Raw genomic sequence first — 27,764 nt, 5'->3', positions numbered from 1 at the left:
GGCTGGGAGGGAGGGGCGGGGCGAAGCGTGCGTCATCCGGCCGCGCCCGCCGCCCGGAATCGGAAGGGACGGGGGCGGGGCGGCCCGGGAGGCGCGGTGGGGCGCGCGCGGCGGCCCCGCGGGCTCTGCGCCTCCGGCGAGTCTGCGCCTGCGCGGCCGGGCGCCCGACCCTGACCCGCGGGACGCGCCCCGTGGGAGGCGACGGGACGGCGTTTCTCCGGGAGCTGGAGGCCGCGGGGACCCGGCGAAGCGCGTTCGCTGCCGCCCGGGGGGGATGAGCGTCGCTCCGCGGCGGCCGCTGCCTGCGTCCCGGGGCCGCGCCGTGTCGGGGTCCGTCCCGCGTGACCCCCGCCTGGGTGCAGGTCGCGGGGCGGCTCTTGCGGGGGTGAGTGTCCGGCCCGGGTCGCTCCGGGACCGGCGCGCGGGGCCCCTCGGGCTGCGGAGCCGCGTGGGTCGGGCGGGTCGCGGCGGCGGGATCGTGGGGAAGCCGGGCTCCGAGAGGCCCCCGGGGAGCCGCCGCGAGCGGCCGGCCGCGGCTTCCGACGCGCCCCAAGGGCCAGGCGGGCGGCGGCGGGGGCGGGTCCTGCGCTGTCCGTGGTCCCTGGACGGCCTCAGCGCCGGAGGGTCCGCGCGTGTCGCCGGGGCTGCGGGACGGCGGGCGGCGACGGGGCTGCGGGACGGCGGGCGGCGACGGGGCTGCGGGACGGCGGGCGGCGACGGGGCTGCGGGACGGCGGGCGGCGGCCGGGGCTGCGGGACGGCGGGCGGCGGCGGGGGCTGCGGGACGGCGGGCGGCGGCGGGGGCTGCGGGACGGCGGGCGGCGGCCGGGGCTGCGGGACGGCGGGCGGCGGCGGGGGCTGCGGGACGGCGGGCGGCGGCGGGGGGCGGCTGCGGGACGGCGGGCGGCGGCGGGGCTGCGGGACGGCGGGCGGCGGCCGGGGCTGCGGGACGGCGGGCGGCGGCGGGGGCTGCGGGACGGCGGGCGGCGGCGGGGGCTGCGGGACGGCGGGCGGCGGCGGGGGCTGCGGGACGGCGGGCGGCTGCGGGGGCTGCGGGACGGCGGGCGGCGGCCGGGGCTGCGGACACCGGCAGGTGCGGCTTCTGGGGACGGGGATGCCGGGGCGGGCGCGGAGCTCGAGGTGACCGGCTTCCAGACCGGGAGCTGCCGCGGCTTGTCCCTCCGGGTGGGGCGCGGACGTGGCCCACCAGGTGCAGACCCCGTGTGGACTTGATCCCGGAGCGTGACCCGGTGGCGGTTATAAGATGCCGTCCGTGTCACGCGGGGATAATTAGGATTCGGGGATCGCCGTAAAAGCGCGGTTTGCTGCTGCTCGTACCACACGAGGACCCGGAGCCTCTAACTTACCTTTTTTCTCATTGTGCTTGATTTTCTGCTTTTCCGTTCCCCATTTTAAAATATTGCTCATTTTGATAGCTTGGGGACGGCGTAGGAGCGCTGGGAGGAGCAGAGCACTGCCTGTAAGGTCGGCTTCTGTAAACTCGGGCCTTCACAGGTAGTATTAAAATTTCACATCTTCAGTATTTATTTGAAAAATTTATGTAAACTGTCTTTAATTAACATGTAATCGTAGCGTTTTAATCACACAGCTCCCGAGAGCCGGAAGTGTGTTAGCAGTCGCTATGCCAGAGTCCGTCCAGTGCTGCAGATAGAATGGGATTGTCTTGTTCCTCGAATATATAATCGATATTAGTCTGTTGTTACTTCTTTTTAAGAGTGTCTTCTACGTTTCCTATTTCAGATGCTGATAGAGGATCCGATGGCCACTTGTCTCTCTCCCCCAGTCTATGATATGATCTGTAAACTGGGGTTTGAAGTCAGAGAAACTTGGGACATCGATTGCATTGTGACGCAGAGGGGGCACGTGTGCTGGCCGACCATCACAGCCCGTGTAGCGTATACACAGTCAGGTCTGTGTGCTCTCGGCTCCCCAAGCACAGGTCAGTGCGGGTCCGTTTAATACGTCTTCACTCTAAAACTCTCCTTTCTGTCCATTCTTTCTCTTAGTTAGAACTTGTTATAATACAGACGTAGCTCAGAACAGGAGAGGGTCAGGTGGCACGGGAGGCAGTGAGGCCAGAGGAGCGCAGGAGAGAGGTGGGAGTGCCGAGCCAAGGATGCCCTGTGTGAGGAGGCGGCCGCGGGCGCGGGCGGCACAGCCTCACTCCAGGCCAACAGTCAGATGGAGGAGAGAAGGCAGAAGGCGTGCGGGGAATTCTGCATGGGAAGGGACCAGCAGGGTGTTACACGCTGTCTCAAAGGTTCCAGGCTTTATTGTTCATTCTTTAGAGCAGGAAAGTGGGTTGGGAAATTTAATCATAGAAAAATTTCAAGCGCACATTCCCGGGCCCAGCAATTTCATCCCAGGAATTTGTAAGACAGGCCCACCTGCAGGTATAAAAGAGTCTGCTCTCGGTGCTGACTATAAGCAAAAATTGGAAAAACAAAAAACGAACCAACAAAACCCAGACACTGGAAACAGCCACACGTACAGTGTTACTCTGACGGAGGCACACGAGAGAGCGTTACGCGGGGCACGAGGATTGAGAAGCCCGCCTCTCTGAGCCATGTGGCTTAGTGAGAAAATGGGGGGGGCTTAGAATTGTTTTTGCTTGTGTGTGTATGAATATTTCTAAATGTACCCCAGGAATTAATAACTGTCGTTGCTATTGGAAGGAGAACTGGGTGGCCAAAAGGGAGACCTTCACCTGCTTATACTTTTTGGGTGTGAACCGTGTGAATGTTGTTTCAAATTTACCAAAAAATTAGGACATAAAATTCGTATGTTCTAAAATAACGTCATTGGAAATCTCATGGTCTAATAACGTCAAGTAAAAAAATCAGGTTCAAAGATCATACAGTATAAACCTGGTTTTGTATAAACTTACATACGAGTAAAGTAAAGAAAATATTTTCTCTTGATTAACCTTTTTGTATTTTCAAACCCCACTAATAGTGTAATTTTGTTTTATTATCAGATGAGTGCTATGTAACTTATTCCCACAATATCGGGGTAGCTTTATTATAGGCTCAACTAGAAACCGGTTGGTCGATTTCATGGAAACTTCTGATTGATGTACGTGTTCTCTGATGCTCTAGGCACTTTCGTCACCTAACACGGAGCTGTGGTGGGGCTGTGGCACTAACGCTGGTTTTCTTACCCCCGCAGCCCAGAGTCTGGATTACCGGGGCAGCGTGCGGCTGTTGGGCCCTGTGTGTGAGGCCGTCCACTCACATTTGTTATCTCTGACCAAGGGACAATTTGAGATTCGATACGTGCCGTGGCTGCAGTGGACAGCTTTTCCAGAGGTTTGGCTTGTGAACAACCTTTAGAAGTACAAGACTTTGCAGAGTTTGCCTAGAGGCCCTGGTTATCTGCTCATCTTTCCTCTCCTCCATCCGCTAAGCCCACCACCCGTGAAAAGGCTGGAGGGTTTTGAGGGAAACTTGGGACTATTACGCAGTAGCCCACATCCAAGCTAAGAAACATGCTTGGAACAAAGGAAGGTTTGGGATGCGTTATCCGTATGGGAGGTGGGGAGTAGCTGGTATGCGGGTGTTGGTCCTGGGACACACGATCATGGACCGCTCCAGGAAAAGAGCAGAGACCTCACGGACAGACAGTAAGGCATTCTTTAGGCAGTGGACAGGGAAGCCAGCTGGTTTGTGGAGGGAATCGAAGGGAGGAGGTGAGTGTGGGCCCAAGCCCAGACCCTGTTCAGGTCCAGGCATTGCACTTGGAGCACAGCAGCACGGCGACTCCGCGTGGTCTTCCTCTCCGGTACTGTGGGTTTCCTGAGGCAGCTGGAGCGGGCGTTGCTTCTCCCCCTTGTAACGGCTCTCACCCAGCAGGCTGAGCTGCCTCTGTTTATTGGCTTAGACCTAATCAAAATGGGAAATAAGATTTAGATCAAAACAGCTGACTTTCCAATTTGTAGTCATGCCAGATTTACTGCTTTCGGTGAACATTTAAATGAAGGAGAAAAAAAGTTCAGAACTCCTTAGCTATTAAGCAGTTTTTGATTCTCTTAAGTATTGTTACAGTTGAGTCTTGAACAATGCGGGGCTAGGGTGCCCAGCCCTCGTGCAGTGGCAGATCTGCACGTAACTTAGAGGACTCCCTCGGAACCGAACTGCTCGTAGCCTCCCTGACCACAGGCCTTACTGATGATGCAGGTGGGTGGTCCACACGCATTCTGTATGTTCTGTGCGTCATTACGGGGCTTGTACAGTGAGGTCAGCTCGAGAGAAGCGACTAAGAAAATCACGAGGAAGAGAAAAATACACTTACAGTACCGCACTGTGTTTGTGGGAAAAAATTGACATGTAAGCTGACCTGTGGCGTCCACAGCTGTGTTCAGGGGTCAGCTGTGTATGCGTGTAGAAGTGTTTACCTGAACCAAAAAGGTCATGAAAACGTACCAGTCGAAACATTTAGAAGTTTGAATTTCGTAGATGGTATTGCTTGAGGAACGTTTCCTGCCGATCACAGATTCTGACATACGTCTTACTCTACACAGTTATTTCCTGAAATATTTGCTGCTTTGGAAAGCCTCCAGGGTCCCGCCATCTCTCTCGGCTTAATGAAACTGACGGCGTGTCTCGAACGGGCTTTGGGAGATGTAAGTGTGAGAACTTTCTTCCACTCAAGTATGCGAACAAACATAAAGCTTTTACAGCTGTCCTCAGATTTTTTTATTTTAATTACTGTTTTCCTGTGAAATGTAATCATTTGGCACAGGTGTTTAGTATTTTCTTTTTGAATGATTATGAAATCAAAACATCGGTGTCTTTGGTGCTTTTCTCGCTCATTTGTACAAACAGTGGCTTCATGCATGCGTTTCTCTGTGCGTTGTGGGGCCCCTCACCGCGCAGCTCGGACCCGCTCCTGTCTGGCCCGCAGGTGCTTGTCCTGCTCGGGAAGGACTGCCCCTTCCTTCTGCGAGACCTGCTTGCATCTGAGGAGCTTGCTGAGGTCTTCGGGCGGCCTGTGGTGAGTTGTTTGCCTGAACCTGACGGAGTAGACGCAGCACAGAGCCACTCGTGGTAGCTCGACTTGTGTTTCTCAGAAACTGATGCCTGCGGGAACGCGTCGTGAGAGCTGTGACTCGAGAGCATTCTCCCTTCCCATGGGTCCTTTCAGAATCGCCACTTTCCCGCCACAAGACCCGTGTCTCTTTTCCTGAGTCTTAGTGTGGTCTGCTAGCTTGTGATGGGATGGCCGCGGGGTCAGCTGCGGGAGCAATTTGGGCTCTGTTGCTTTCATTAATTATATGTTAATTATTGTCATAATAACATTTCAGGATAAAATTTTAATCATTTAGGGAGTGATACTAAAGTTTTACTCTAAAGTATCCATTTTTTTTTAACCTGCAGGAATTTCGCGACTGTTCATACTTACAGTGAAAAAATACTAGATGTCAATTTAAAAACGTGCAGAGCTGTATACTTTGTCAGAATCTTCCTCAGGCCACATGGCCGAGGCTGTTTGATGACTAAGCTTTGGGTCCCGGTGCGGGAGAACGCCAGCCCAGCCCAGCCTTTGAGCCAGAGTGACTCTTGAAACGCTGCTGTAATGTGTTCCCAGTTAGACTCTTTTTTGGATAAGAAATTTGTGTTCAGTAAAGCCCTCCCACTTTACAGTGGTTCCTAGTCAGCTTAGAGAGCCGGTGTTTCGGGGCGAATACAGAGCGAGGATCAAGTACAAGATTCCTGTAGTGCACTGACCTCTGGCACATGGCCGGATGTTCTGACCTGTTTGTTGCCTGCCTGGATGCCGCTAGCCTCTCGCCGACCTGCAGCCACTCGCAGCCCTAGATCCTTCCACTCATTCGCTGGCTTGTGCGTTTCTCATCGTGCAGGTGGTAGATGAAATTAAAATAAATATAGCTAAAAAAGTACTTAAAAATAACTTTTAAAAAAAGATTTTATCTATTTATTTGACAGACAGAGAGAGCACAGTAGGCAGAGAGGCAGGCAGAGAGAGAGAGAAGCAGACTCCCCGCTGAGCATGGAGCCCGATGCGGGGCTCGGTCCTAGGACCCTGGGATCATGACCTGAGCTGAAGACAGAGGCTTTAACCCACTGAGCCGCCCAGGCGCCCTTAGCTAAGAGGGTATTATTATGATTACTAGTAGTAGGCGTTACTGGTCAAGTATTAAAAGTTGATGTGAGCGGGAAGAGTTTCTGGAGTTGCTTGGAGGGAGGGGCTGGTTGCCAAGGGTTCTGTTGCTGACTTGGAACGCCTCTTTGTAGCTTCTGCTCTGGCTTGGCCCCTTGAGAGAAATTCAGGATTTCTGCATCGGTGTCCTCCGCTCACTCGGCAGGCGTCCGTCGGGCGTCCGCAGACAGCTTTCGCTCCTTCCCCGCATCTTCTCGGGCCTCCCTCTTCCTTACCGTGTGACTTGGTTTTGAGCTCTCTTAGTCTCTGCGTATCCTCCATCTTCCCCGAATCTGTTCCGAAGGGTGGTGCTGCAGACCGAGAGTGAGCCCGGGCAAGTGCCTGAACCTTGCCGTCCAGTAGCCAGGATCCCCTTCATTGGCGTCTTTGTAACTGAAGGGACAGGAGCGGGTGACTGCTGAGCCTCCAGCCAACGGCCAAGTAGGGGAGGCCTGGGCTGGGAGCATCCGTGGGCCAGGCGCTCCTCAGGGCCTGGCGTCTGTGGATTCTCTGTTCCGTTCTTTGTGATCTGTTTTACCTCGTAGTAGGCACACGGGAGGTGCAGGATGAGAGCAGCCTGGCCTGGGACGGACCTTGTTCCCTCCATGGCTCGTGGCCCCCAAGACCTCGCTTTTAGCTCTCCGTGCCTGCATTCCTCGTCTGCACAGCGGGAGGAGAGGTAGTGCCCTCCTCGTAGGTTATTCTGAGGAGGAAGGAGTAGTAAGTACACAGAATGTGTTTGGCGTGTTAAGCGCCCAGTGAACGTTGGAATGCTGTTCCTGTTACCGCTGCTGCCGTACGCCAGCCGGAGCGTTGGGTCTGCGGAGAAGACCGAAGCAGACGTTCTCCACTGCTCGTCGGCTTGTTCCGGTGACTTTGAACTCTCCGGTAACCTCTTCTTAACCTGCTCAGATGGACGTGCTGAAGGTCTTCGTCGGATCCCCGTCTGGACTCAACTTGCGGAACGTCCTGTGGCATGGGTTTGCCTCCCCTCATGAGATCCCCCCAAAGTACGTTGCTACAAAAATAATTTTCTCTCTTCTTTGAGATACTTGAGTTTGTTTTATCTTGAATCTTACATCAGGGAAAGGTGTGTTTTGGGAAAGATGAGAGTTTTGATGCAGAAACTTGGTGAGAATAGACTGAGGCCAGTGGACACCTGGTGTGTGACAGGGTCGGGACCCCACTGAATCGCAGCCCAGAGGCAGCTGTAGGCCAAGCCTCGTGGAGGTGACAAGAGCCACCGCCTGCTGGGGAGCGGGCAACCCCGAGAACTGTGCTCGTGAGCCTCCCAGCCCTCGCGTAGCTGAATTCCCACAGCCGGGGGAGGTTCCTGCCATGGAATGGTGGTGTACTTTCTTAGTTTTAAAGCCAATCTCTTTGTGTGCAGGACTGTCTGTTTTTCTAACGGATCCTGTGGTGTTCTGCTCTAGGTACTGTTCAATGATGGTGCTCTTGACGGCGGGGCTGGGCCAGCTGCTGAAGACGTACTTGGAGCAAACGAAACTTGTGCTGGCACACCGACCTTCCGTAGCTCTCGCAAACCTGGAGGAGGCGGCTGTTTTCCCCGGCAAGTGCTGCACCTCACAGTTTCCCTTGAAGCAAGAGGGGTAAAGTCAGGAAGCAGCGCGGGGACTTGAACCTTTTAGATAGACTCCGTGCTCTCCAGAGGCTGGAGATTGTGAAGTTTTGAAGCTGCTTAAACTTCGTTACGTAAAACCTCACCTCTTCCCACCGCGGCCCTGGGTTGTGCTGGGGAGTCTGTGAGTCGTGGCTGCATGAATCCATTAGCCGTGTTAGACGTGGTCCGTCCCGCAGGCGTGCGGACGTCCAGACGGCTTAGGACCGTTTGGTAATGTACATTCCCTTCTCCTTTGAGCTCTCCTACTTTTACGTGCACAATCATGATGCCAAAAATGCCGGCAGCCTCGGTGTCTCCTCTGTCCTCTTTGTTACTTTCTGTGACAGAGCCGTCTGCCACATCAGTGGGGGCGGGGGACACAGCCGTCTGCCACATCAGTGGGGGCGGGGGACACAACCTCTCCGAGCCTCTTCCTTTCCCAGTGGGCAGCGGAGCTGTAGGAGCTGTATGTCTGCTGTAAGTCATGGTAGGAACAGCCCAGCTCGCTTGAGTCCCAGCAGGCTATGCCCGTTTGTGCCTCGGACCCTTGGGTAGTCTGGTGACTGCCAGTAACGTATTCTTTTTAAGACTTTACTTTTTAGAGCAGTTTTCTGTTTGGAACGAAATGGATCAGGAGGTGCCGAGGTTTCCGTATACCCCCCCAACGTCCTAACCAGTGTCCTACCGCAGGGCCCAGTTGTGTGGGAGGAACGCGCACGGACGTGCCATCGTCAGGCAGAGCCCGCAGTTCACCTCAGGGTTGGGTCTTGTTCCTCTGTCTTCTGGAGACGTGTCTTTCCTTGGCCAGCGTGGCCAGCTGGTCCGCCCTGACGTCCTCCTCACAGCTGTGGCCGGAGTCACTAAAGAGGCGGGGGTGCACTCTGCCCCCTGGGGAGCCAGGCTCACCTAAGACTCTGGGCACCCCGGCCTGCGCCTGCTCACGTCATGCTTCAGTGGGTGAGGGTGATGGTTACTTCACAGACGTTACTCCCGCGGTACTTGGCCTGTTAGAAGACGTGATGAGGAACTCGGCTTTCATACGGAAGGTCATGATGCCGTACTGGGAAGCTGCGTTACTCGGCTTCCGGTCACACAGGTAAGTGACGAGGCTCGTCCCTCTCTGGGAGGGCCGAGCTTAAATACCTTCACAGCGTTCACTAAGGCCCTGCATGTCCACCTTTTGGTGCGGTCGATACTGATAATCATGGTTTGGAATCAACTTTTCGAGGTCAGTCGAGTTGTTACTATGAGAGAACCGTGCGTCCCGTGTTACAGATTCCTGCACTGAGGAGGAGGAAGGTTCTACTCTGTCTCCTGGGGAGCAAAGTAGATGCCTGTGGACGTCGTGAGGTCCACAGCCTTTGCCTCCCTTCGGGTTCCGCTGTCTGGACGTTGATTTGTACCTTGGAAACCCCCCCAAAGGCTGGAATTCGAGTGTTTCTTACAAGCAGTGGGAAGAACAGGGCAGATCTCTGATGACATCTTATTCTAGAGATTCTTGGCATGTTTCCTTTCACGCCAGAACAGTGGAAAATAGATTGAAGCTCACGGTTTAAGGAGATGGTGATTCCGCGCTCTTGTGTTGGCCCCCCTGGCCCCGGTCGCACATTGGTAACGTCCGGATCAGAGGACGCTGCTTGGGGTTGGTGCCGGTGTTTACTCTGGAAGCTTGCGGTTTGCCCATTTTCCTTCAATTTCACAGGTTTGCGGACTGTGCCATGTTGCTACTGACGCAGCTGGAGGCGGGGCTTAGGAGCGTTTTTGCCACCATTAACCAGTGTCCGAGAAGACTTCTGACCGCTGAGGTACACATGCCGTAGGGGTTGATGGTGGGTGTCGCTGTACTGAGTTTTCTCTGCTGCATTAAAAGTTTTTAATACCTTAGTTTGTTTACTCTTTAATGAATTTTATAGCCAAGAATTTTCTTTGGAAGACTTACGTGTCATTTTTTATGGCTTCCTGTTATGGTTTTATATGACATAAGTATTTATGATTGTTTCTGATGGTCCTATATTTCCAAGTATCTCAAACTCGTCATAAAAATAGAAACCACGTGTTTCCTGTCTGTAGCCGTTACTGTCACGTAGCCTGGGAGCACCAGGAGGTGGCCCTGTTGAAGGACACCCCTTGCTCTGGGCCAGAACTGCCAGGGAGTCTAGGCGGAGCCTCTGGGCAGCCGTGTGCCCGGTTTCCTACAGGCTCCCAATGGGCAGAGCTGGGGGGCGTGTGGTCGGGGTGAGCAGCAGTGGCCACCCTCCCTGGAACTCTTGTTACTCCGGCTTGGTTAGCTTCCTCTTTCCGCCCCTGTCCAGCGGCGTCCCTCAGAATTCCGCTCTCGGCCCTGTGCTCCCCGGATCTGCCGCTGGGAGATCGCACTCCCTCCCACGTCTTAGCCACCTCACTTCCGTGGGGACAGGGACTGGAAAATAGTTTGAACCTAATGAAATGAAGGCCTGCCGCATGCAGAGCCGTGGAGGCGCCAGAGTGGCGGCGGGACAGCCGATCGGAGCGTGGAAGGCCGCTGCCGCCCTGGCCGTCGTCACCTCTGACTCCGCTCATCCAGCTCCCGAGTTAGGTCCCCGCTTGCTGGACATTCTCAGACATCTTCAGGAGTTTTCCCCAGGTCTCAAACTACTTTATTTCTAAAAATCTCACTTTTCCTCCCACAAATTTGTTCTCCAGAGTTCCTAATTACCCTCGTCCACTCGGGCGCCGGGCTCCAGCCACCTGCACCCCCGGGTGCTGCGTCCCCGTCATCCACTTGGTGTCCAGCCCCGCCTGCCCGCTCTCTGCGCTGGGCATCCCCCAGCTCCTCTGCCAGCGACGAGTATCCCTACATCTCTTAGGGCCTCATTGCTTAAAACCGCAGCAGCTCCCCAACGCCTGCAGCAAGCTCCGCGCATGTTGGGGGCAGGCGCATGCTGGGGACCCCGCATGGTTCCACCTTCCTCTAGTCTGTCTCCTTTCGGATTCCTCTGGCATCACTGAGGCCCCTCGCTGGTTCCCGAAGGTCTGTCCGCAGGCTTTGCCCGCTGTCCACACTTGACCACTGGAGGCCACGTGAATGACCTCCCAGAGCCTCAACTCCAGTGCGGCCGCTTCTCTGCCCCGCGTCCTGCTTTTCTCTCCGGGCAGTTCTGCTCTGCCTTCGTGCATGTTCGTGCGGGTTTCTGTGCAGGCCCCGTGAGAGTGTGGCTCTCACATTTGTGTCGCCCGATGCCCTCGCCCGGTGCCTTTCGTGTCGGCCCTGGGGAGAGACAGGCAGTGTTGTGCAGCGTCTGTCTCTCTGCGGAGAGAGGAGAGCCCCTGGCAGCCCCAGCTTCCCTTGCATCTGCTTGGGATGACTTCACGGTGGCATAAACAGAGTTGGTTACTTGCGTGTTTGTGGACCACACAAGTAAGTGGCATGATGTTTTACCGCAGAGTATCTTAGACTGTAGGCCAGGCTCTTGTTCAGAACGAACATGGCACCTGTTCCTTTATCAGTTCTTTTATAAGGCAACACGCATGTGCAGATGCTCTGTGAAACAGGCTGTGAAGTGCTGTGCCCGTGGGTGCTTCCAGCCTGAGCGCTTCCAGCGGGAGCTTTCCGAGGTCAGTGCAAGGTCGGAGGAGGTGTAAGACTGTGTGACTTTAGGGGCGCCTGGGTGGCTCAGTGGGTTAAAGCCTCTGCCTTCGGCTCAGGTCGTGATCCCAGGGTGCTGGGATCGAGCCCCGCGTCGGGCTCTCTGCTTAGCAGGAAGCTTGCTTCACCCTCTCTCTCTGCCTGATTGTGATTTCTGTCAAATAAATAAATAAATCTTTAAAAATCATAATAAATAAATGAGACCGTGTGACTTTAAGAAGCTTATGTAGAAGGGGTGAGAGATAGGGCTTTTCCACCAATTCCTTAAAATAAGGTAGAGGTTAATGCACGCAGTTTATGGAGGTCTGTGAAAAGCTCAGTATTTAGTAGGCATTTGGCTGTTCAGAGCTCGGGAAGGCTCCAGGGTCAGCCATAGAGGTTTGGGGGCTAAAGATACAGACCTCATAGTATCTTATGTCATAGCAGATGTTGACGGGAATTTAACATTAAATTGAAATCATGTTAGTAAGCATTAATAAACAAGACACTGTTTTGAGAGCTGGCGTCCACAGAATGCTGGCTTCGTCACAGTGTATATAAGATCTTGCTGAATTCCCCAGCAGCCTGTCGAGACAGGCACTGCTCATGTCCCGTTTGCAGAGAAACCTGTGGGGGGTGGTGCCCCAGGTCTCAGCTCCGGGGAGCCCGGAAGCCAGGAATGGATGTTGCGGCAGCCGGCTCCGAGCCTGTGTCTGTAGATGGGACCGTTACATGACGAAGTGTGCAAGACAGGCCCTTTGTGGGAGAGCATGTCCAGCTGTGCTCACTTGCACGCACTTGAGTGTGTGTGAGTCCTGCTGTGTGATGGGAAGAGCCTGAGCTGACACGTGTGGGAGGGGAATCTGAACGGGGCCCCACTGCCACGTTCCCCGTGGTTTCCCGTCTGATGACGTGCTGCGGTGCCAGGGACGTTCTTCCCAAAGTGCTGTCAGGCAAGACTTATTTTCAAAAACAGGTTTCATATTTCTGTCCCTTTACTAGAATTGTGTTTTCTCTTTTGGGTAACTCTACTTACATTTTGTTTTGTTTTCTTTCCTTTTCTGAAGTCCACGGCTCTTTACACCACCTTTGATGAAGTAAGTAACTTACGGAGTTTCTAGAAATAAAACACTGTTTTTTACTACACAGGAAATATTGATAGTCATATATGCAAAAAAATCCATTTTATTATGGAATTAAGTGTAGTTTTCAGGCTAATTTTGAGATCCAGTATGATTAACCTAGTTTCTGAAGGTATGGACAGAGCGACATTGTAAAATGCCTGGAGATACTAATGCTGTGATTATTTGAAGGCTACATTGGAAATAAGATTAATGCTTGTTTTGCCCATGAAATGGACAGGAACTGCGGTTGTAAGTGTAAGCTGATGCACTTAATCTGTGAATTGGGTGTGTGATTCTGAAGCTGGAACTCACGAATAGTAAAAACTGCCATTGAAAATGTCTTTTTTCACTGAAGAGTAGAGAGGCTAGTGTGTGTGTAACCCTGGATAGTAATTCTGCAGCCCGCAGAGCTAGCCTCCCCCAGGAGACAAAGGGAGCCTCTCTATGGAGAGGGTTAGGTGTTTCGGTTCCTCTGCCGTTAAGATAACTCTTAGATCCCTTAGGAATGGGGGGCGGCGGGATTAAGCAATGTACCTGTTCACCTGTAGATTTCATCCCGTTAGGTAAATAATTTGCTATAATTTAACACATGATGTGTTTGATACTGTGAGGATTGAATGAAATAGTGTAGTTACATCTGTACAGAATTAGGGTCTGTAGGGTTGGATTGGGTGGTTGGGTTCCAAAATGGTGTGTTAGGAAGTGACATGTAAAGTAATTCTGATGTGTGCTTCTACACACACACACACTCACGTGTGAGAACACACAAGCAGAAACACATAAGTACACACGAACACATACATATACACACAAACACACATGCACACCTACACACGTGTGTGTACGTGTGCATCTGTGTTAACACATACATGTATAATACAGAAACACATGCACAGATACAGACAAATCCACAGAAGTAGGTGCGGGTACACACAACATGTGCACACACACACTGATACAGACCCCAGCCCCATACACGTAGATAGACCTCTCAGTAGACGTCTGTGCAGATAACTCATCCATTCATGTGTCTACCCGTCATCACACACACGTGTGAGTGAACACAAACACTGTATACACACACGAGATACGTGTGTTCACGTGCATTCCTGCGGTCATCATATCAGTTAAGAGAACAGGTAGCTGCTGTGACTCTAAGACAGCCCTTATCTCCTTTGCTTCGGGCTTCAGCGGCGTGTTGTAAGCAGGGGCTGCATCTTCTGACCCTGAAGATTCTGTAGGTATACGGGTGTGCGTTGATTAATGTATTTATTTTTGCTGTTTCAGATATTGGCAAAAGACTTGAACGACGGTAAAATCAATCAGCTTCCTCTTTTCCTTGGCGAGCCTGCGATGGTAAAATACTAGGCCTTTTCCCACCTGATACTCTTCAGCTTACGGATGTGATTAGCACATCTCCAGAATGAAGCCCACCGTGGCCTGGGCTGTGCTCACGGAGAGCGCTTCTGAACCACCCCACACTGTCTCCACGCCGCGTGAGACGTCCGAGAGAGGGCTGCCAGATGCGGACAAGCAGGGGCTGTGTTCAGGCAGGAGTTTGGGGGGGGTTCCCACCCTGAGCATCGGCCACAAGTAGAGTACACAGTTTGGTGGGGGGAGTCCTGCCCCCAGCAGTGGCCACAGGCAGAGACATAGTTCCCCGGGGGTTCCCTCCCCGAGTAGCGGCCGCAGGTAGAGATGCAGTTCCCCGGGGGGGAGGGGGGATCCCGCCCTGAGCTGTGGCCGCAGGTAGAGAGACAGTTCCCGGGGAGCCCAACACACTATGTCACCTTTATGACTGTGATTGACTGTGTGAAGCTCAGTTTCCGCGGCTCTGTAAGTGACACTGCTGTCCCTAGAGATGTCCAGCATGGCCCATTCTTTCTTCCCTCAGTTAACAAACTAACAAAATATTTTCTCTGTTTGCATTCTGAAAGGAGTTTCTTTGGGATTTCTTGAACCATCAGGAGGGCCCTCGTATAAGAGACCGTTTAAGCCATGGGGAAATCAACTTATCTGAATTTCCAAAAGAAGTGGCAAATCAGTTGCTTGCATTTTCTGGGGTCCTTTTACTCAGATTTGTTGATGAAGATCTGTCGGCAGCCTTCAAGGTAGCGTACGGGGGAGAGAACCATTAGATGAGCTGTTACCCAGCCGGGACAGGATAGAGTGTATTTCCAGATGTAATTAACCCTTAATCAACTTTTCTTTAAATTTGAGCCGCAGCATGCCTCCTTCGGAAGCGCAGTGGCGACTTGATTTGATGACACGCGAGCTTTTGCCGCAGCGGGTAAACCGTGTGATCAACCCGAAGAGGCGGTGTGTGAGACAGGGTTACCTCACTATGTGAGGAAATTTTACAAATAATGGTTAAATTGGTCGGATGGAATATGTGCATTGATCAGTAAACTGATTCTTTTATTATCTTGCAACAAATAATTTGGGGTCGTTCATATTTTAATCTTGTTTTCAAATGACACACGTCACATTTACTGTAAAGATTGTTGAGAGCTTCAGACAAAACAGAAGACGTGCTAGGAAAAGTGACCGCGCTCAGGAGAGCCTGCCAGCAGGGCGAGCCCTGTTCACGGCGGGCGCACGTCCTTCCGCGAGCGCACGGTGCGGCCAGAGAAAGCGGTTAGTGGCCGAGCGCTCCGCGGTTTCTGCCGGCTGCCGGCCGTTGGCGGTGCACCCTCGCGACGGGAGCTGGTCCCCGTGGCCGGGCTGGGTTCTGACGGGTGGGGCGCTGCCGGTGACAGTGTCTCGAGGCGGCGTCCTTGGTCACTGGGCGCGTGTGAGGGAATTTGCACAAGTGCAGTTCTGAAGCAAAACTCGCTTTTACTGTTCGTTGGAAACGTGTGATTCTTTTGTGAACAATTAATGTCTTTTGCTCCATTTTATGCGTTTCTGTGGTTTGTTAGCGGCGCTTGCCACTCCCGTGTGCGTGTTGCTTCTTACTTGTCCTGAAGTTTTGAGGTCTTTTCATTTTGGCTTAGGCATTTGGAATCATTCTTAAAAGACCCTCCGTTTCCAAAATTGTGGACCTAAATGTGCATTTCCCCGGTACCTTTCAAAGGTTTCTTCCATTTACATCTTTTGGTCCAACCGGAATTTATTTCATCTGGGAATGAGAGAATCTGCGTTACTTGTTTTTATCTCTTTGTTGGTTTGTTGTTGTTGTTGTTGTTTTGACAAAAGCCTTGCGGGTTGGCCCGAGAGCGTTTGGCAGACGGACGTCTCCTTGGCGCATGCGGTGGACTCGGTCTCCTCGTGCGTCCGTCCTCACCTTTGTGAGAGTGCGGCGTCTGGTGCGGCGTCTGGGGGTTACTGCCCCATCCCTCTTTTTCAGAATTTCCCTGCATCCTCCCCAGTAGCTTGTAGGCAGACCTGCCAAGTTACGGTGCCCACAAAGTCCGAGACTAACCAAGCCACAAACAGGAGTAGGCTCTTGATGGGTTCATTTTGGGGAACTGATGGTTTTTACAATAGCGAACATCGTTCCCAAACGTGGTGTCTCGTGTCCTCAGAATCCTCCTCTCTTCGCTTGTCCGCATCATGGGTCTCCCTCCGGCATAGACTCTCCCCAGCACTCGCGTGCGGTGTGCCAGGCCAGGCTGCCCTCCCTTCGATGGCCCTTTGTGTGCTTGTCAGCGGAGCCGCCAGTGGGTCCCCGGAGGGCCTCCGCGCTCCTCCCTCCGCCCGCCCCTGCTCTCGCATCTCTGCCAGGCCACGGGGCCTCTTGTGAGGACTGTGAGTGGTGGCCGCCTCGTGTGGAGCTCGGCCCGCCTGCCTTGCTTGGGTCTTTGAGCGAACGAAAGCTTTGCGCCTGGATACTCAGTGACTCGCTTCGTGCTGCGGAGCATTCTGGGGCGTTACTGCCTCTGCAGGAAAGTGACCGGTCAAGGACGGTGTTCAGAGTGAGTCAGCCGTCGGCTCACTGACTTTTCTGTTCCTGGTAGCTCTTAATTCAGCCTGCCTGGCTTTTCCGGCCGCATTGTCACATGAGCTGCGAATTGGGTTATTTTTACTCATTTCTGGCGTTTGCATGTTTAGCAGTATGACTCTCTTTTAGTTGCACTGATTTGTAATTTTTAAATTCCCATTCTCTTTTTTTGGGAGACATCTGTGTATTTTTAGTTGGTTGTTTGGAGTCTGTCTTCTTCTTACGTGTTTCCAGTGTCCCTGATTGCAGACAAAGAGGAGATGTGACCTTTGTTTATCGTGAATCGGCTTCCTTTGAAAAACTTCGTTTGTGACCACGTGACCACCGAGTCAGCTCTGCTCCAGTGGAGAGTCCTGCTCTGTCAGAGCTGAAGGAGCCTGGGCGGGGGCCTTCGTGTGACTCGCACCCCGCGGGAGGAAACCGGGGGCCTGGCCATAGTCACAGTAACCCTTGTCTGTGTTTTCTGAACCAGGAAGAAGCGGCGATCGGATCCCTGGCTGCTCTCGCGGATGGCTACAGCGCTCACTTCCACCCAGTTTCTCAGCTGAAAAAACAGGTGAGCCACATGCGGGCCATTGGGACGGCTGTGCACGGCGCCTGCGGCAGAAATGCCCACGGGGCCAGCCACCCTGCCAAGCCAGACCTCAGGGTCGCGACCAGAGGCTGCCGCTCAGGAGTGTGGCCTTGGCCCCGCAGCTCTGTCCCTCCAGCCTCAGGGCCCACATCCGGCAGAGGCAGTAACAGCAGCCTCGTGTCTGGTGATGGAGGACTTGAGTCCTGGCGGCCGGCGCGGCAGGTTCTCGCCTTAGCTGGGACTGCTACCCCATGTACCAGTGGCGAAGCACGGCAGTGTTCCTTTCACCACATGCGACCAGAGCGTGTGCCCTTGTAAATTAGATGGTGCAAGCCACAGACTTTTGAGCATTTCTGCCAGGAGGTTCCAGTATGGAAACGAGCTTGGTGCTTTATTTTCCTCGTAGTGGGATGTGAATGTGCGAGGGGCAAGGATGGGCTCGTCTCCAAGAGCAGCGCAGCCGCGGTAGCTGCCGACGCAGACGTCCATCCGTGGGCCTGCCCCTAGACCAGGCTGTGGAACCCAGCGGAAGGGTTTAGGGAGTGATTTGCAGCGGCAGCTGGAGGAATTGCCCGAGACGCTGGAGTCTCATCGATGATGTCGTAAGAGAAGAGCGTCAGTTAGCAGGGGCTGTCAGCAGTGACGTGCCAAGAGTTCTAGAGGAGTTTTACTCTGCTGGTGCTACGTGACGGATGAATTCGCCGCGGGGACCGGTGTCCCGTGGGTTCTGGTTTAGCAGCAGGCATCAGGCTGCAGACACCAGAGACCCGCAGCGTCCCGACCTGCAGCGTCCGGAGTGGGAGGGAAGGGACATACAAGAAGGGAGAACGTCCCACAAGAGCCAGAAGCTTCAGGAAGGCAGGCTTTGCCCGTAGACCTCCGCGGCCAGCTCTGAAGCCTCACGAGCGCCCCTGCTCCTTGACTGCCGTTTCCACGGCCCTGGTCGAGGCCCCTTCCATGCCCCACAGGGCGTGTTCCCGCCCGTCCCCTCCCCTGCGGCCCTCCTCCATGCCATGGTGTCTGCTCTTTTCGTCAGCAGCACCGCATCCCAGTCTGTCCGAGGTCCTTTTGCGGCTGCGGCTGCGGCTGCTGCAGGTACCCACAGGCGTAGGTGTCCGCGTTCAGGTCGCTCATACCTTCACGAGTCCAGAATTTGGCGCGGGCTGCCCTGGTTTGGTGTCGCGTCCGAGATGACGAGACGTTGGTGCCGGGCTTCCCGGAGAACCAGGGAGAGGGGCTGCCCTTTCTGACCTGACCTCCGGAGTCACACATCCTCACTGCCACTGTGTTGTCTGGGTGAAGGCCACTCACCAAAGCACGTCCCATTTTGGGAGGGCTCGCAGCCCCCTCTCTCAGCAACGGGGGCGTCGAGAGTTGGCCGATAGGGTTTATAACTCCTCTGCATGTTAACTACCTCCCAATCTCCCGTTAGCTTCACTGCTCTGCGCTTATCTGATTATACTGAGTAGCTGAGACCCACCTCCTCAGTTGAAAATGTAAGATCTGTAACAATTTTGCCAATACAGATCTCCTAGAAAGGAATTGCTATGTTCATAATAGTTGACGAGTGTATTTTTCAGGCGGTTACTGTAGAATCTTTAAAAGCACTAGGACATTTTCCTCTTAGGTGCTGAGCTGTGAGGAGAGCATCCGAGTTTGGCCTCTCCCGCCTTTGCCTGAAGTGGCCTCCAGGTGAGTTCTGTCCTGGGGTCATGCAGACCTCACAGTCCCCAGTGGACACTAGCCTCGGCCTGGGGTCTCGGCCGTGCGCTGGGAAGACCAAGTACAGGGGGCTTGCTAGGCCTCACGGGCGGGGCAGGGGGCGCAGAAGGGGCAGTGTCCCTGCTGAGGGCCCCGCTGGGTGGTGGGTCATTTGGGGGAGACCAGACACATAGGAACGGGGGTCGGGCATTGTGGGGGGGGAGGATGGGGTCCACTCAGAATACTCAGTGGGTGATCAGACACAGTATCTGAAGGTCGGGAGAGAAGTGGGGGTGGAGATTTTGGAATCAGGATGTAGCAGGTCCGTGTGGTGGCAGTAACACTTGGACAGCTTGTTGCTTATCTTTCGTCAACAACATGTTGCTTTTAGGGTATTGAATTGTTTATATATACCGTCGTCTCTGACAGTGGCTTTTTCTTTTTCTTTTTGGGAAAACTAGTTGCAGATTCAGTGAACCGTTAAGTAGTGCGCCCGGGCACTGATTGGCGTCCTCATCATCGTCCTGTCTCTGTCTCATCTGTTTTTCAGATCAGTGGCTACTTCCGAAACTCATGCCTGTGAGGCTTTCATCACCGAAATCCTGCCAGAGCTGCTCTGCCATCTGCCCGAGCGCTCCGGCCTTGTCAGCGGCTGTGATGGTCTCCCTGCTGGGAGGTGAGTCTCCGCGGATCACCCAGAGCAGTCAGAGTGCTGACCGGCCGCACTGGGGTCCACGCTCTGCTGTGTGCGGTGTCGTGATGTTTGTGAGCTGCCGGCAACGTTTGACCCTGCTGTGGTCGCGCCGCCGCAGACCGGGGAACCCAGCCTCCATGCTCAGGAGGTCAGAGCCCGATGATGCTCTCCTACACGCTCTGGCCCCTGCAGCGAAGCGCACGTGCGTGCGTGTGAATGTGTGTGTGTGTGTGTGAGAGACGTCCTCAGGCCTGAGCATCGTGTGGAGCTGGCTGCTGCTCCCCAGAAGCTCACCGTCGGGGGGCTCGGGAGCTGAACCCCCGCTGAGAACACACTCTAATCCCCAGGTGGCCTGAGGCAATCCAGGATCTCTGCGGCACCCGCATCCGGACTCTGTTCTGTCCCAGAACCGTCCTGGAAGTGGTCACTGTGCTCCGAAGCATCGGTGCCTGCTGCGCCTGTGTGTCCCGCCAGGTCGCTGCCTCGGCGGAGCTGAGACACCAGCAGTGGGTGGAAAGGAGCCTGCGCTCACGGCAGAGGCAGACCTACCTGCACATGGTCAGCAGGTGTGGGGCTTGCTGCGCTGGTTGGACACACCCGCTGGGCTGGGCTTCTGTCGGGACGCGGCTCTGACTCGTATTTGTGGAGGACGCTGCAGCCGATGGTGTTCTAAACCCTGTCGTGATTGTGGTGGAAGAGGGTGTGGGTGCTGCTGGCCCGAGTGAGCCCCGGGGTCTGACGTGCCAACAGCAGGTCACCTTGGGTGTGACTGTTCGGTCTCCTTACCTGGTGTGTATGTTAGGGTGTTCTCCATCCCTAAGCAGTTACCATTTTGGACAAATTCCTAGAGCTCTGGGTTAAGTGGGCATCTCTGTCTATGAAGCTTTTAACGGGTTTTGCTTGGCTGCTTCTGAAAGGCACACTCTACCAGCAGGTTCGACGCCGCCGCCAGTTATGTTACGTCCTTCCCGAAGTGGTGTATTTCAAAACAAAATCTCCACGGGTTCATGAGCGAGATAGTATCTTACTTTGATTGGAATGTCTTTGTGTCCTGGAGACACTGAACACGTTTCCACGTTTGAACCATTTGTGTGTTTCTTCCTGTGAGAGCCCTTGACCAAGTACGAGACTGTAGGGGAGATGCAGGCAGAGACCCAGCCCCAGGGGGAGCGCTGGACGCGGGGCCGGCGGCCTCCTGCCCCTGAGCAGCAGCTGCTGGGAAGCTGGGCGGCAGCTGGTGGGCGCTCCTAGGGGTGGGGGGCCCCTTGGGGAAACCAGCCAGCAGCCGCCTTCTCTTGAGAAGTCTAAATTTAAGTTCCCTTGAGAAATAGTTTACACTGGTGAACGTGCAAAATACTTAGGTTTGTCAGATTCTAACTTTCTTCCTCTTTTTTAGTGTTAAGCTTCTGTCCCCTGTGCTTCACTTGATTTTATTGCTGATTGCCCTGGAGCTGGTCAACATTCACATGGTTTGTGGAAAAAATCCCTGTGAATATCAACAGTATCTAAAGTAAGTGTGTTGCACGTAGAAGAAATGAAACCGTTTTAGTAAATAGAAGGGATTTTCACTTACTGGTTGTTTGGTTTTTTTAAACCCATGTCATGGTTGGCTCTTGACTGCTTTTCTCTGTGGATTTGGTGCAACTTTGTGAGCCTTTAAAACGAGCGCCGGTGTAGGCTCATTGCAGAGCAGCACATGGGACGCTTGCGGAGGCTCCGAGTTCCTCACTCCACTGCCCGGGCCGGCTCTGCTGCTGCCGTGCAGCTTGTTCTCGTGTCTAAAGCGAGTGTGAAAGGACTGGCGTGTTCCCAAAGAGACGTGGACCCAGTGGGAACCAGGCGTCCGCCCTGCAGAGTGTTACGGATCGTTGGCCCCGGATGACCCCCGCCCCCACCTTGGCCCTGTTGAGAGTGCGTGGGGGGTGTGGTCTGAGGTGGACCGTCCGGGCACACGCAGTGGGAGCAGCGCCCTGGCCACCAGCACCGCGTGCCCAAAGCTCCGCACAGTGACCGCCCGAGGTGACGCAGACCTTGCCAGATACAAATTCCTCTGCAGCGGAGGACCGCTCTCTGAGGAAGGATCTGTGGACTTCCTTTCTGTTGCTCCTTTAACGTCGAGCTTGAAAACATGCAGAAGTAGAGGTTGGGGAACGTTCTAGCCTACTTGACAGACGGGGGAGAACATGGAAAGTAGGAGCAGGCCTGGTGCTCGCCTGTCGGAGAAATGCCCAGGAACCGTCTGACACACCCCTCAGGAACGCTGTGTCCGCGTGAAAGGTCTCCCGCGAGGCAGGCCACCGGCATCGTGAGGGCAGGCGTGGGAGTCCTGGGGCCAGAGCATGGCACCCCCGTGGGGGCGCAGGGTCTGCACGCTCCCCGTGTGTGCGTCGTGTGCTTGTCGGGTCCGGCTGCGTCTCCAGGGCTGCTGCGAGTCAGCATCTCTTCCTCTGGCTTCTGGTCTCACATCCGTTTCACGTGTGCGTCTTTGTCTTGAATTTACAGGCAAAAGTTAAGTAGAGTACTTCCGTTTTAATTCCAGAAAGAAATGAAAAGCGTGCATTTAAATCATTGTTGCATTTTATAATAAAATAAATTAATTTTTTTCCATTAAAACAGGTTCTTGAAGTCCATCTTGCAATACACGGAGAAGCTGGTGGCTTACACCAGCCAGGAGAGGAACAAGTGGAGCGAAACTATCAGTCTTACACGTGCAGCTCTACTGAAGATTCGGAATTTTACTGAGAAGAAACAAATGTTAATTCACTTAGCCAAGAAATCTGCAAGTAAAGGAGCCTTTTGAAAACACTTAGAAGTCGAGATGCTTTTGGCTGCGTCTGAAAACCGAGCCCAAATTGGGCTTTACCAGCGTGGAGATTGAAAAGCCACAGGGGGGTGAGTGGCAGGCTCTGTTTGACCAGGGATCAAGTTTCATTTTTCTGCAGCTTTCTGAATGGCTGTTCCTGCCTTTGTGTGAAACCGAGGCTCTACCATTTTGGTCCCCACACCACAACGCAGTGTCCAGGAGGAGCTTTTTACCCACGTGTCACCCAGAAAATTCTTGAAAACGGTCCCTGTGGCCAGGACCCTGTCCCCTGTGCTTCTGGCCGGGCTGGGTCGGCTCCACTCCTGAGACCCCCACTGGGGCCCAGAGGAGGAGTGTGGCCAGTCCAGCTTCATCGTTGGAGCTGAGAGAGTGAGGTGGACTGATCCAGATCCTAGGGGACAGAGCTAGGGAAGGAGGTGGGGTGGGTGGACATGGTACCAGGCGGCAGGTTTGCCCGTCCCTGTGTGGCCGCGATCGCCGGAGCCCTGGCACGTGTCTGGGTAGGGAGCGGGGAGAGCTGGCGTGAGGGGAGTGGGTGCAGTTAGCCCCGTCCTGCTTGGAGAGCTGAAGGCTGTGGTTCTCAAGGGCTCTGGACACTGTTGTCTGGAGCATCTGTCTCTGCTGACAGAAGCAAAGCCAGTTGCACTCGGACCCACTGTGAGGCTGTCCCTGACCTCAGGTCTGCATGTGCACTTGGCCGCACACTGTGAATCGTGGCCTCTTCTCCAAGGTCCAAACCTCCTAGGCAGGTTCGAGCCCAAGGAACAGTGTCTACATTGTGTGTCTCCGGATTCTCTGGTGTCGGAGAGCAGTGCTGAAGAGACCTCAAAGGCAAGGGGTGGTGCTGGGGGGCAGCAGACATTCTGGAGCATTCCATCCATCCCTTTGCCAATTCGGCACCCACTACCCCCTTTTAAACTAAACTCCAGGTAAGGACAGAGAGAACCGAGCTTTTGCCCTGCCTTCTGCTGCAGGTGTAGACCCCAGATCCCCCGTGTGCGAGCTTCTGCCCTTGGGATGCAGCCTTCTCTGCTGCAGGTGTAGACCCCAGATCTACAAGCTTCTGCTCTTGGGGCATGTTCTTTTGCAAGGGTCACACTGTTCTTAGACAGACTCTAGTTTAAATGAAAATTTATGGGATTAGCCTAAACTCTAAACTCTCCTGCTGTCGGAGCTGCGATGGGAAGTGACGGTGCGGAGGCGTCGCCCAGCGTGGGAGGAGAGGCCGGAGCTCCAGTGCGTCTCACTTCTGCATCTGGAGGGCAGATGTTGCTGGTAAAAATCCCGTTGCTACACTCATCTCGTGTTCCTCTGCCCTCGGCTGCTCGCTTCTGGTGGTGGTGGTCCTCACCTGCTCGGTTGGCGCAGACGCCCTTCCCGAGCGGTGCCCTCCAAGAAGCCTTCCTGGTGTGGGCAACTCGTTTGCCATTGGCTCTGATGGTGGGAAGTGGGAATTCTGAGAGGTTTCCCAGAGGATCTTCTGAATTCCAGACACACTGCTGCCTGCCCCCGTCCGGCAGCTGCTTGTCCCCGAGGGAGTGGGGAGCAGTGCCCCAAGCTGTCAGAGTCCGCCGGCTTTGCCTTTTGGTTCATTGGCACGAGGCGTCCCCTGCAGCCCGATGGCCTCTCAGCCTGCAGGCCACTGGGACACCTGTGTCCGTCTGTGGAGCACATCTTCCTCAGGAGCAGATACGCCCAGGTACACCAGCAGGGCCCCAGATTCTGAGACGCACCAGTGGCTGGCGGCGTGGGAGGGACCGTCCCCGCGTCGCATGCTTCCTCCAGCTGTGTGTTGTGGGGAAGGCCATGGTGTGAAGCATCGCCGGCAATTCAGGACAAGGGCTCCGCTGCAGGCTGGCATCTCCACTGGAGCCCTGCCATGCTGTCAGGCCGCTGCTCGGGGTGCAGAGCCTGTGCTGAGGTGGGGTGCCCATGGACGCGTGCCTGGCTTCCGTGGGAGAGGGACCTCTCGGAAGCAGCACTCTCAGAACCACGGCCATGAGTCCGGCTTTCTGGGGGCCACTGCCAGGCAGGGAAAGGTCACGGACATCCACAGGTGGGTCCTGGTGTCCCTGAATGCCAGGGGCGAGCCCCCACGCCGGAGGGGACCTCTGTGTGTTGCTCCATTTAGGAGCTCTAGCCGCTTCCGTCCCCCGGCCCTTGTCCACAGTGAGAGCCCACCTGCCGCCGAATCCGCCCTTGTTCCCTCCGACATCCTGTCCGTCACCGCCCGCTTTCCTACGGGCCCATCCCCAGGGCCGTTGTGTGCACCAGGTCCTGCGGACGCTGACGCGCAGCGCTTGACCTGTGGTCCCTCCCGCGCTGCCTCTGGACCAGCCCTACCAGCCTTCACCTTCCGGCACGACCAGTGTCGTTCTTCAGAAACCAAACACCTTTTTTCCAGGCGGGGCTCCTGGCTGGCTTTGGTGGTTAAGTGTCGATACCTGGTTTCGGCTCAGGGCGTGATCTCAGGATGGTGAGATCGAGCCCCGCATCGGGCTCTGTGCTCCATGTGGCGCCTGCTTGAGATTCTCTCTCCCTCGTCTCTAAAATAACATCTTGAAGAGCGAACCGTCTTTTTCACTGGCCGCAGGCCGGAGGAAACGCCAGCGGACCGTGGGCATCGCTGCGGTAGCGGCACACCTGCTGTGCCTTCAGGACACGCTCGAGCCCAGGCTCGTGTGTACGTCACTTCAGTGTAAGGATCGCATGCTCGCGCGACTGCGCAGCCCAAGGCCACGAGGGGTCAGATGGCATGCGACAGGCTCCAGTCACGGACCAGGTGTCCCTGGTGATACGCAGCGTCTGAGTCCCAGCGTCTAGAGGGCAGCTCAGAGCTCGGGAGGAGGACAGTCACGCGCAGGAGAAGCCTCAGGGTTCTGCCCCAGGTGCCGGGGCCTGCTGGAGGCCCTGTGTCAGTACTGCGGCCCGAGGGCCAGGGCACTGTCTCTTTCTGGACCTCACGCAGAGCTGGCATATTGTGGGTCCGTTGGTGCTTGTCTGCACGGCACGCCCACATCTGGTACGTGTTGCTTCCAGAAGCCGGGAGTCTCACTGGTGTCTTTCCTCGTGGCTGTGGTTGTGAACAGTCCCCGATCGCTGGATCCCTGACCCTTCAAGACCTCTCCTCTCCCTGCCCCCACCCCCGGTATCCGTGTATTTTGTCCAGGCGTCCAAGGCATGCTTCCTGTCCACACACGCCATCGGTGGCTGAGCTGTCGGCACGTCCCGCAGGATGGGACTGTTAGGCTGCGGGTCCTCCAGCGTACTTGCGCCCTGGCGAGGTGACCCAGCCCTTCCATACGACCCCGGAGCACACCCTGCTTGTGGTGGGTCCTGCAGCTGGTGGACGAGAATGTGTGCCAGAGCGGTCCTGCGGCCGTCTGTGCCCATGAAGTGACCGCATCTGAGGCAGCGTCTGCCGCTGGGTTCTGATCTGATTCGATGTGTTGCAGCCCGTGGCACCCACCATGCCCACCTGCCTCTCTCCTAGGTGCACTGGGCGCAGGTCCTGCGTCTCACGTCTGGGCTTCCCACTAAAGCAATACTGCTTTTGGGTTTTTACCATCTCGGAGGAAAGAGGTTACTCTGCAGGTCTCCGCTCTGCCCTCCCCACTGTGTTAGACCTTGTTTGAGGGTCAGGGGACTCAGCCAGCCCCCTAGGAAAGAGATTCTGGGTGTGAGCTGCTAGTCCTGGGAATTTGGGGGATGGATGTGGCTGTGTAGTGACCTCTCTGTTGACCGGCCCTGGGGACTGTTGGCGTACTCAGCCGAGGGGGGCGGCGTCCGTGGCTGCCCACATATTCCCGTCCACAGCGCTCCCTGACGGGGCGGCTGCCACCGGTCTCTGGGGGCTGGTCCTGCTGCGCACTCCAGCCCTGCAGCCTGTTGACGAGGACCCGCTCAGGACCCGACACCAGGTCCCGTCCTTGCCACTGAGACTGGGTGACTAGTGTAGGGGGTGGCAGTTCCCTGTGTCACCGTCGTTGGTAGGGAACGACAGTCACCACAGACTGGCCAGGTTTGCCGGGGTCCCCTGACCGGTGTATTTTCTCTGTCTGGATGCTGCTTGTAGACGTTGGGTACCAAGTAAGCCACTCGTTAAAAACCCAACTAAAGTAGGGGCACCTGGTGGCTCAAGTTGGCTGAGCATCTGCCTTTAGCTCAGGTCATCATCCCAGGGTCCTGGGATCAAGCCCCATGTCTGGGGTGGTGCTCCTTGCTCAGCAGGGAGCCTGCTTCTCCCTCTGTCTGCTGCTCCCCTGCTCGTGTGCGCTGGCTCAAGTAAAATTGCAAATAACAACAAAACTCCCATACTCGTACCTTCCAGAGCTTTGGGTTCTCTTTCTCTGAGGTGTGCCCGGGAATCCCGGCCGGAGCAGTGCCTGTGCGCTGTGGCCATCGGGAGGTCTGGAGTCAGAACGTTTCACCTGAGCCAGTACTGTGTCAGCTGTGCCATGCAGCCCCGGAGCAGGGTCGGTCCTCCCCAGAATTCTGCCGTGTGATTCTGAGAAAGTTAGCAGGTGTTTTCTTGGGTGAGACTGTACTCCCGTCTCCACGCCTGCAGGGCTGACCCCGTTCCGGAGCTGGAAGCAGGAGGAGGTGTGGGTATTGCGTCTCGGGTTCCTGGCCATCACCTAGTGCTGTGTCCATGTCTCCCCACAGGAGTGGCTTAGGACAGTGCAGGGGGACATCCCTGTGGCCGGGGTGGGGGGGGTCTCTCTGGGACTCAGGGTTAGGGATCAGCAGAGCCCACCCCAGACGCCCATGCTGGCTCGCAGGCCTGCTCTGCTCCGTGTCTTGGCAGAGATGGCAGGTGTTTGCCAGACCCCCGCCAGTTCCCTGGTGCTCTGCACACACCACAGCTGCCCCTGGATGGCAGGCATCCTTCACGTCCACAGGATGTCTCCCCCAGCCCGCCTTCCCTCCCTGGCTGGTGTCTGGACGCTGGCCGTGGGCCTGTCCACTCCTCAGGGGCCGGGCTCCTGGCAGACCTCCTGGAGGACACATTCCCAGATGTTACCTGGGAAGCAGCAGGAGGAGGTCAGTTTCTCCAAGCGGACCCGGTAGAATGAGACCCGGGTATCAGGTCCTTTGTCGGGCACCAAAAGCAGAACCCTCCGTCCCGTTCACTGAGTTCGAGTTCACAGCACCAACCCTGAGCACGCTGATGGGTGAGTCGGCCAGTAGAAGTACTACTCACAAAACCCAACAGCTCAGGCTTGCACAGTCGGCCGTGTCCCTGTGCGGAGAGGCTGGAAGCCCTCGGGTCGGGAGCAAGCACACAGCCGCCCACAAGTGCTCGGGAGCAGCCGGCCACGGAGGGGCGGCCGCAGCGGGACCGGCAGAAACCAGCGAGGCAGGCGTTTGCTGCAGTGGGTCCGTGCGCTGACTCAGCGCGCGTCCCGCTAGGGGAGGTCTGCGGTGCCCCACGCTGGTGGTATTTGCTGTGGTTTGGGAAAAGTGAGGATTTCAACAGATCACACGCACTAGATACAAA

At 55.5% G+C, this 27,764-nt stretch overlaps 2 protein-coding genes across 18 annotated transcripts; both read left to right on the top strand.

The window, feature by feature from the left end:
- Nucleotides 1-70: 70 nt before the first annotated feature.
- Nucleotides 71-22,245, top strand: ERMARD (ER membrane associated RNA degradation). 17 transcript variants are annotated; one of them, XM_045079978.1, is made up of 19 exons: nucleotides 296-385; nucleotides 1,436-1,514; nucleotides 1,761-1,959; nucleotides 3,189-3,328; nucleotides 4,540-4,641; nucleotides 4,923-5,012; nucleotides 7,092-7,189; nucleotides 7,613-7,749; nucleotides 8,491-8,896; nucleotides 9,503-9,605; nucleotides 12,472-12,501; nucleotides 13,816-13,884; nucleotides 14,466-14,639; nucleotides 16,944-17,027; nucleotides 18,673-18,737; nucleotides 19,297-19,422; nucleotides 19,788-20,006; nucleotides 20,837-20,950; nucleotides 22,057-22,245. In XM_045079978.1, the coding sequence occupies exons 3-19, from the start codon at nucleotides 1,761-1,763 to the stop codon at nucleotides 22,238-22,240; spliced, it is 2,340 nt and encodes a 779-aa protein (XP_044935913.1). In that variant the 5' UTR covers nucleotides 296-385; nucleotides 1,436-1,514; the 3' UTR covers nucleotides 22,241-22,245. The 17 variants fall into 17 exon arrangements, 11 of the variants coding, with proteins under 11 accessions (XP_044935916.1, XP_044935914.1, XP_044935912.1 ...); XR_006606760.1 differs by lacking the exons at nucleotides 1,436-1,514; nucleotides 22,057-22,245 and adding an exon at nucleotides 20,375-20,561 and having other exon boundaries at nucleotides 74-385; nucleotides 19,788-19,998; XR_006606759.1 differs by lacking the exons at nucleotides 1,436-1,514; nucleotides 22,057-22,245 and adding an exon at nucleotides 20,372-20,561 and having other exon boundaries at nucleotides 74-385; nucleotides 19,788-19,998.
- Nucleotides 22,246-22,396: 151 nt separating this feature from the next.
- On the top strand, nucleotides 22,397-26,586 carry LOC101671006. The gene is made up of 2 exons (XM_004769635.3): nucleotides 22,397-23,539; nucleotides 23,896-26,586. The coding sequence occupies exons 1-2, from the start codon at nucleotides 23,444-23,446 to the stop codon at nucleotides 24,742-24,744; spliced, it is 945 nt and encodes a 314-aa protein (XP_004769692.1). The 5' UTR covers nucleotides 22,397-23,443; the 3' UTR covers nucleotides 24,745-26,586.
- Nucleotides 26,587-27,764: the final 1,178 nt, after the last annotated feature.

The sequence above is a fragment of the Mustela putorius genome, unplaced genomic scaffold (genome assembly GCF_011764305.1).
Source record: "Mustela putorius furo isolate JIRA1106 unplaced genomic scaffold, ASM1176430v1.1 tig00000450_pilon_pilon_pilon, whole genome shotgun sequence".
NCBI lineage: Eukaryota > Metazoa > Chordata > Mammalia > Carnivora > Mustelidae > Mustela > Mustela putorius.
Note: the sequence above shows the minus strand (reverse complement) of the source record. Positions and strands in the feature narration are given on the sequence as shown.

What these genes read in the sequence shown, in the direction of transcription:
- ERMARD (XM_045079977.1), top strand. Translation starts at nt 275, where the DNA reads ATGAGCGTCGCTCCGCGGCGGCCGCTGCCTGCGTCCCGGGGCCGCGCC. An exon ending in GCGGGGCGGCTCTTGCGGGG is followed by an intron (nt 386 to 1,760) that starts GTGAGTGTCCGG and finishes TTCCTATTTCAG; the next exon opens with ATGCTGATAGAGGATCCGAT. An exon ending in TCTCGGCTCCCCAAGCACAG is followed by an intron (nt 1,960 to 3,188) that starts GTCAGTGCGGGT and finishes TTACCCCCGCAG; the next exon opens with CCCAGAGTCTGGATTACCGG.
- LOC101671006 (XM_004769635.3), top strand. Translation starts at nt 23,444, where the DNA reads ATGGGAAGTGACGGTGCGGAGGCGTCGCCCAGCGTGGGAGGAGAGGCC. An exon ending in CTGGAGGGCAGATGTTGCTG is followed by an intron (nt 23,540 to 23,895) that starts GTAAAAATCCCG and finishes ATGGCCTCTCAG; the next exon opens with CCTGCAGGCCACTGGGACAC.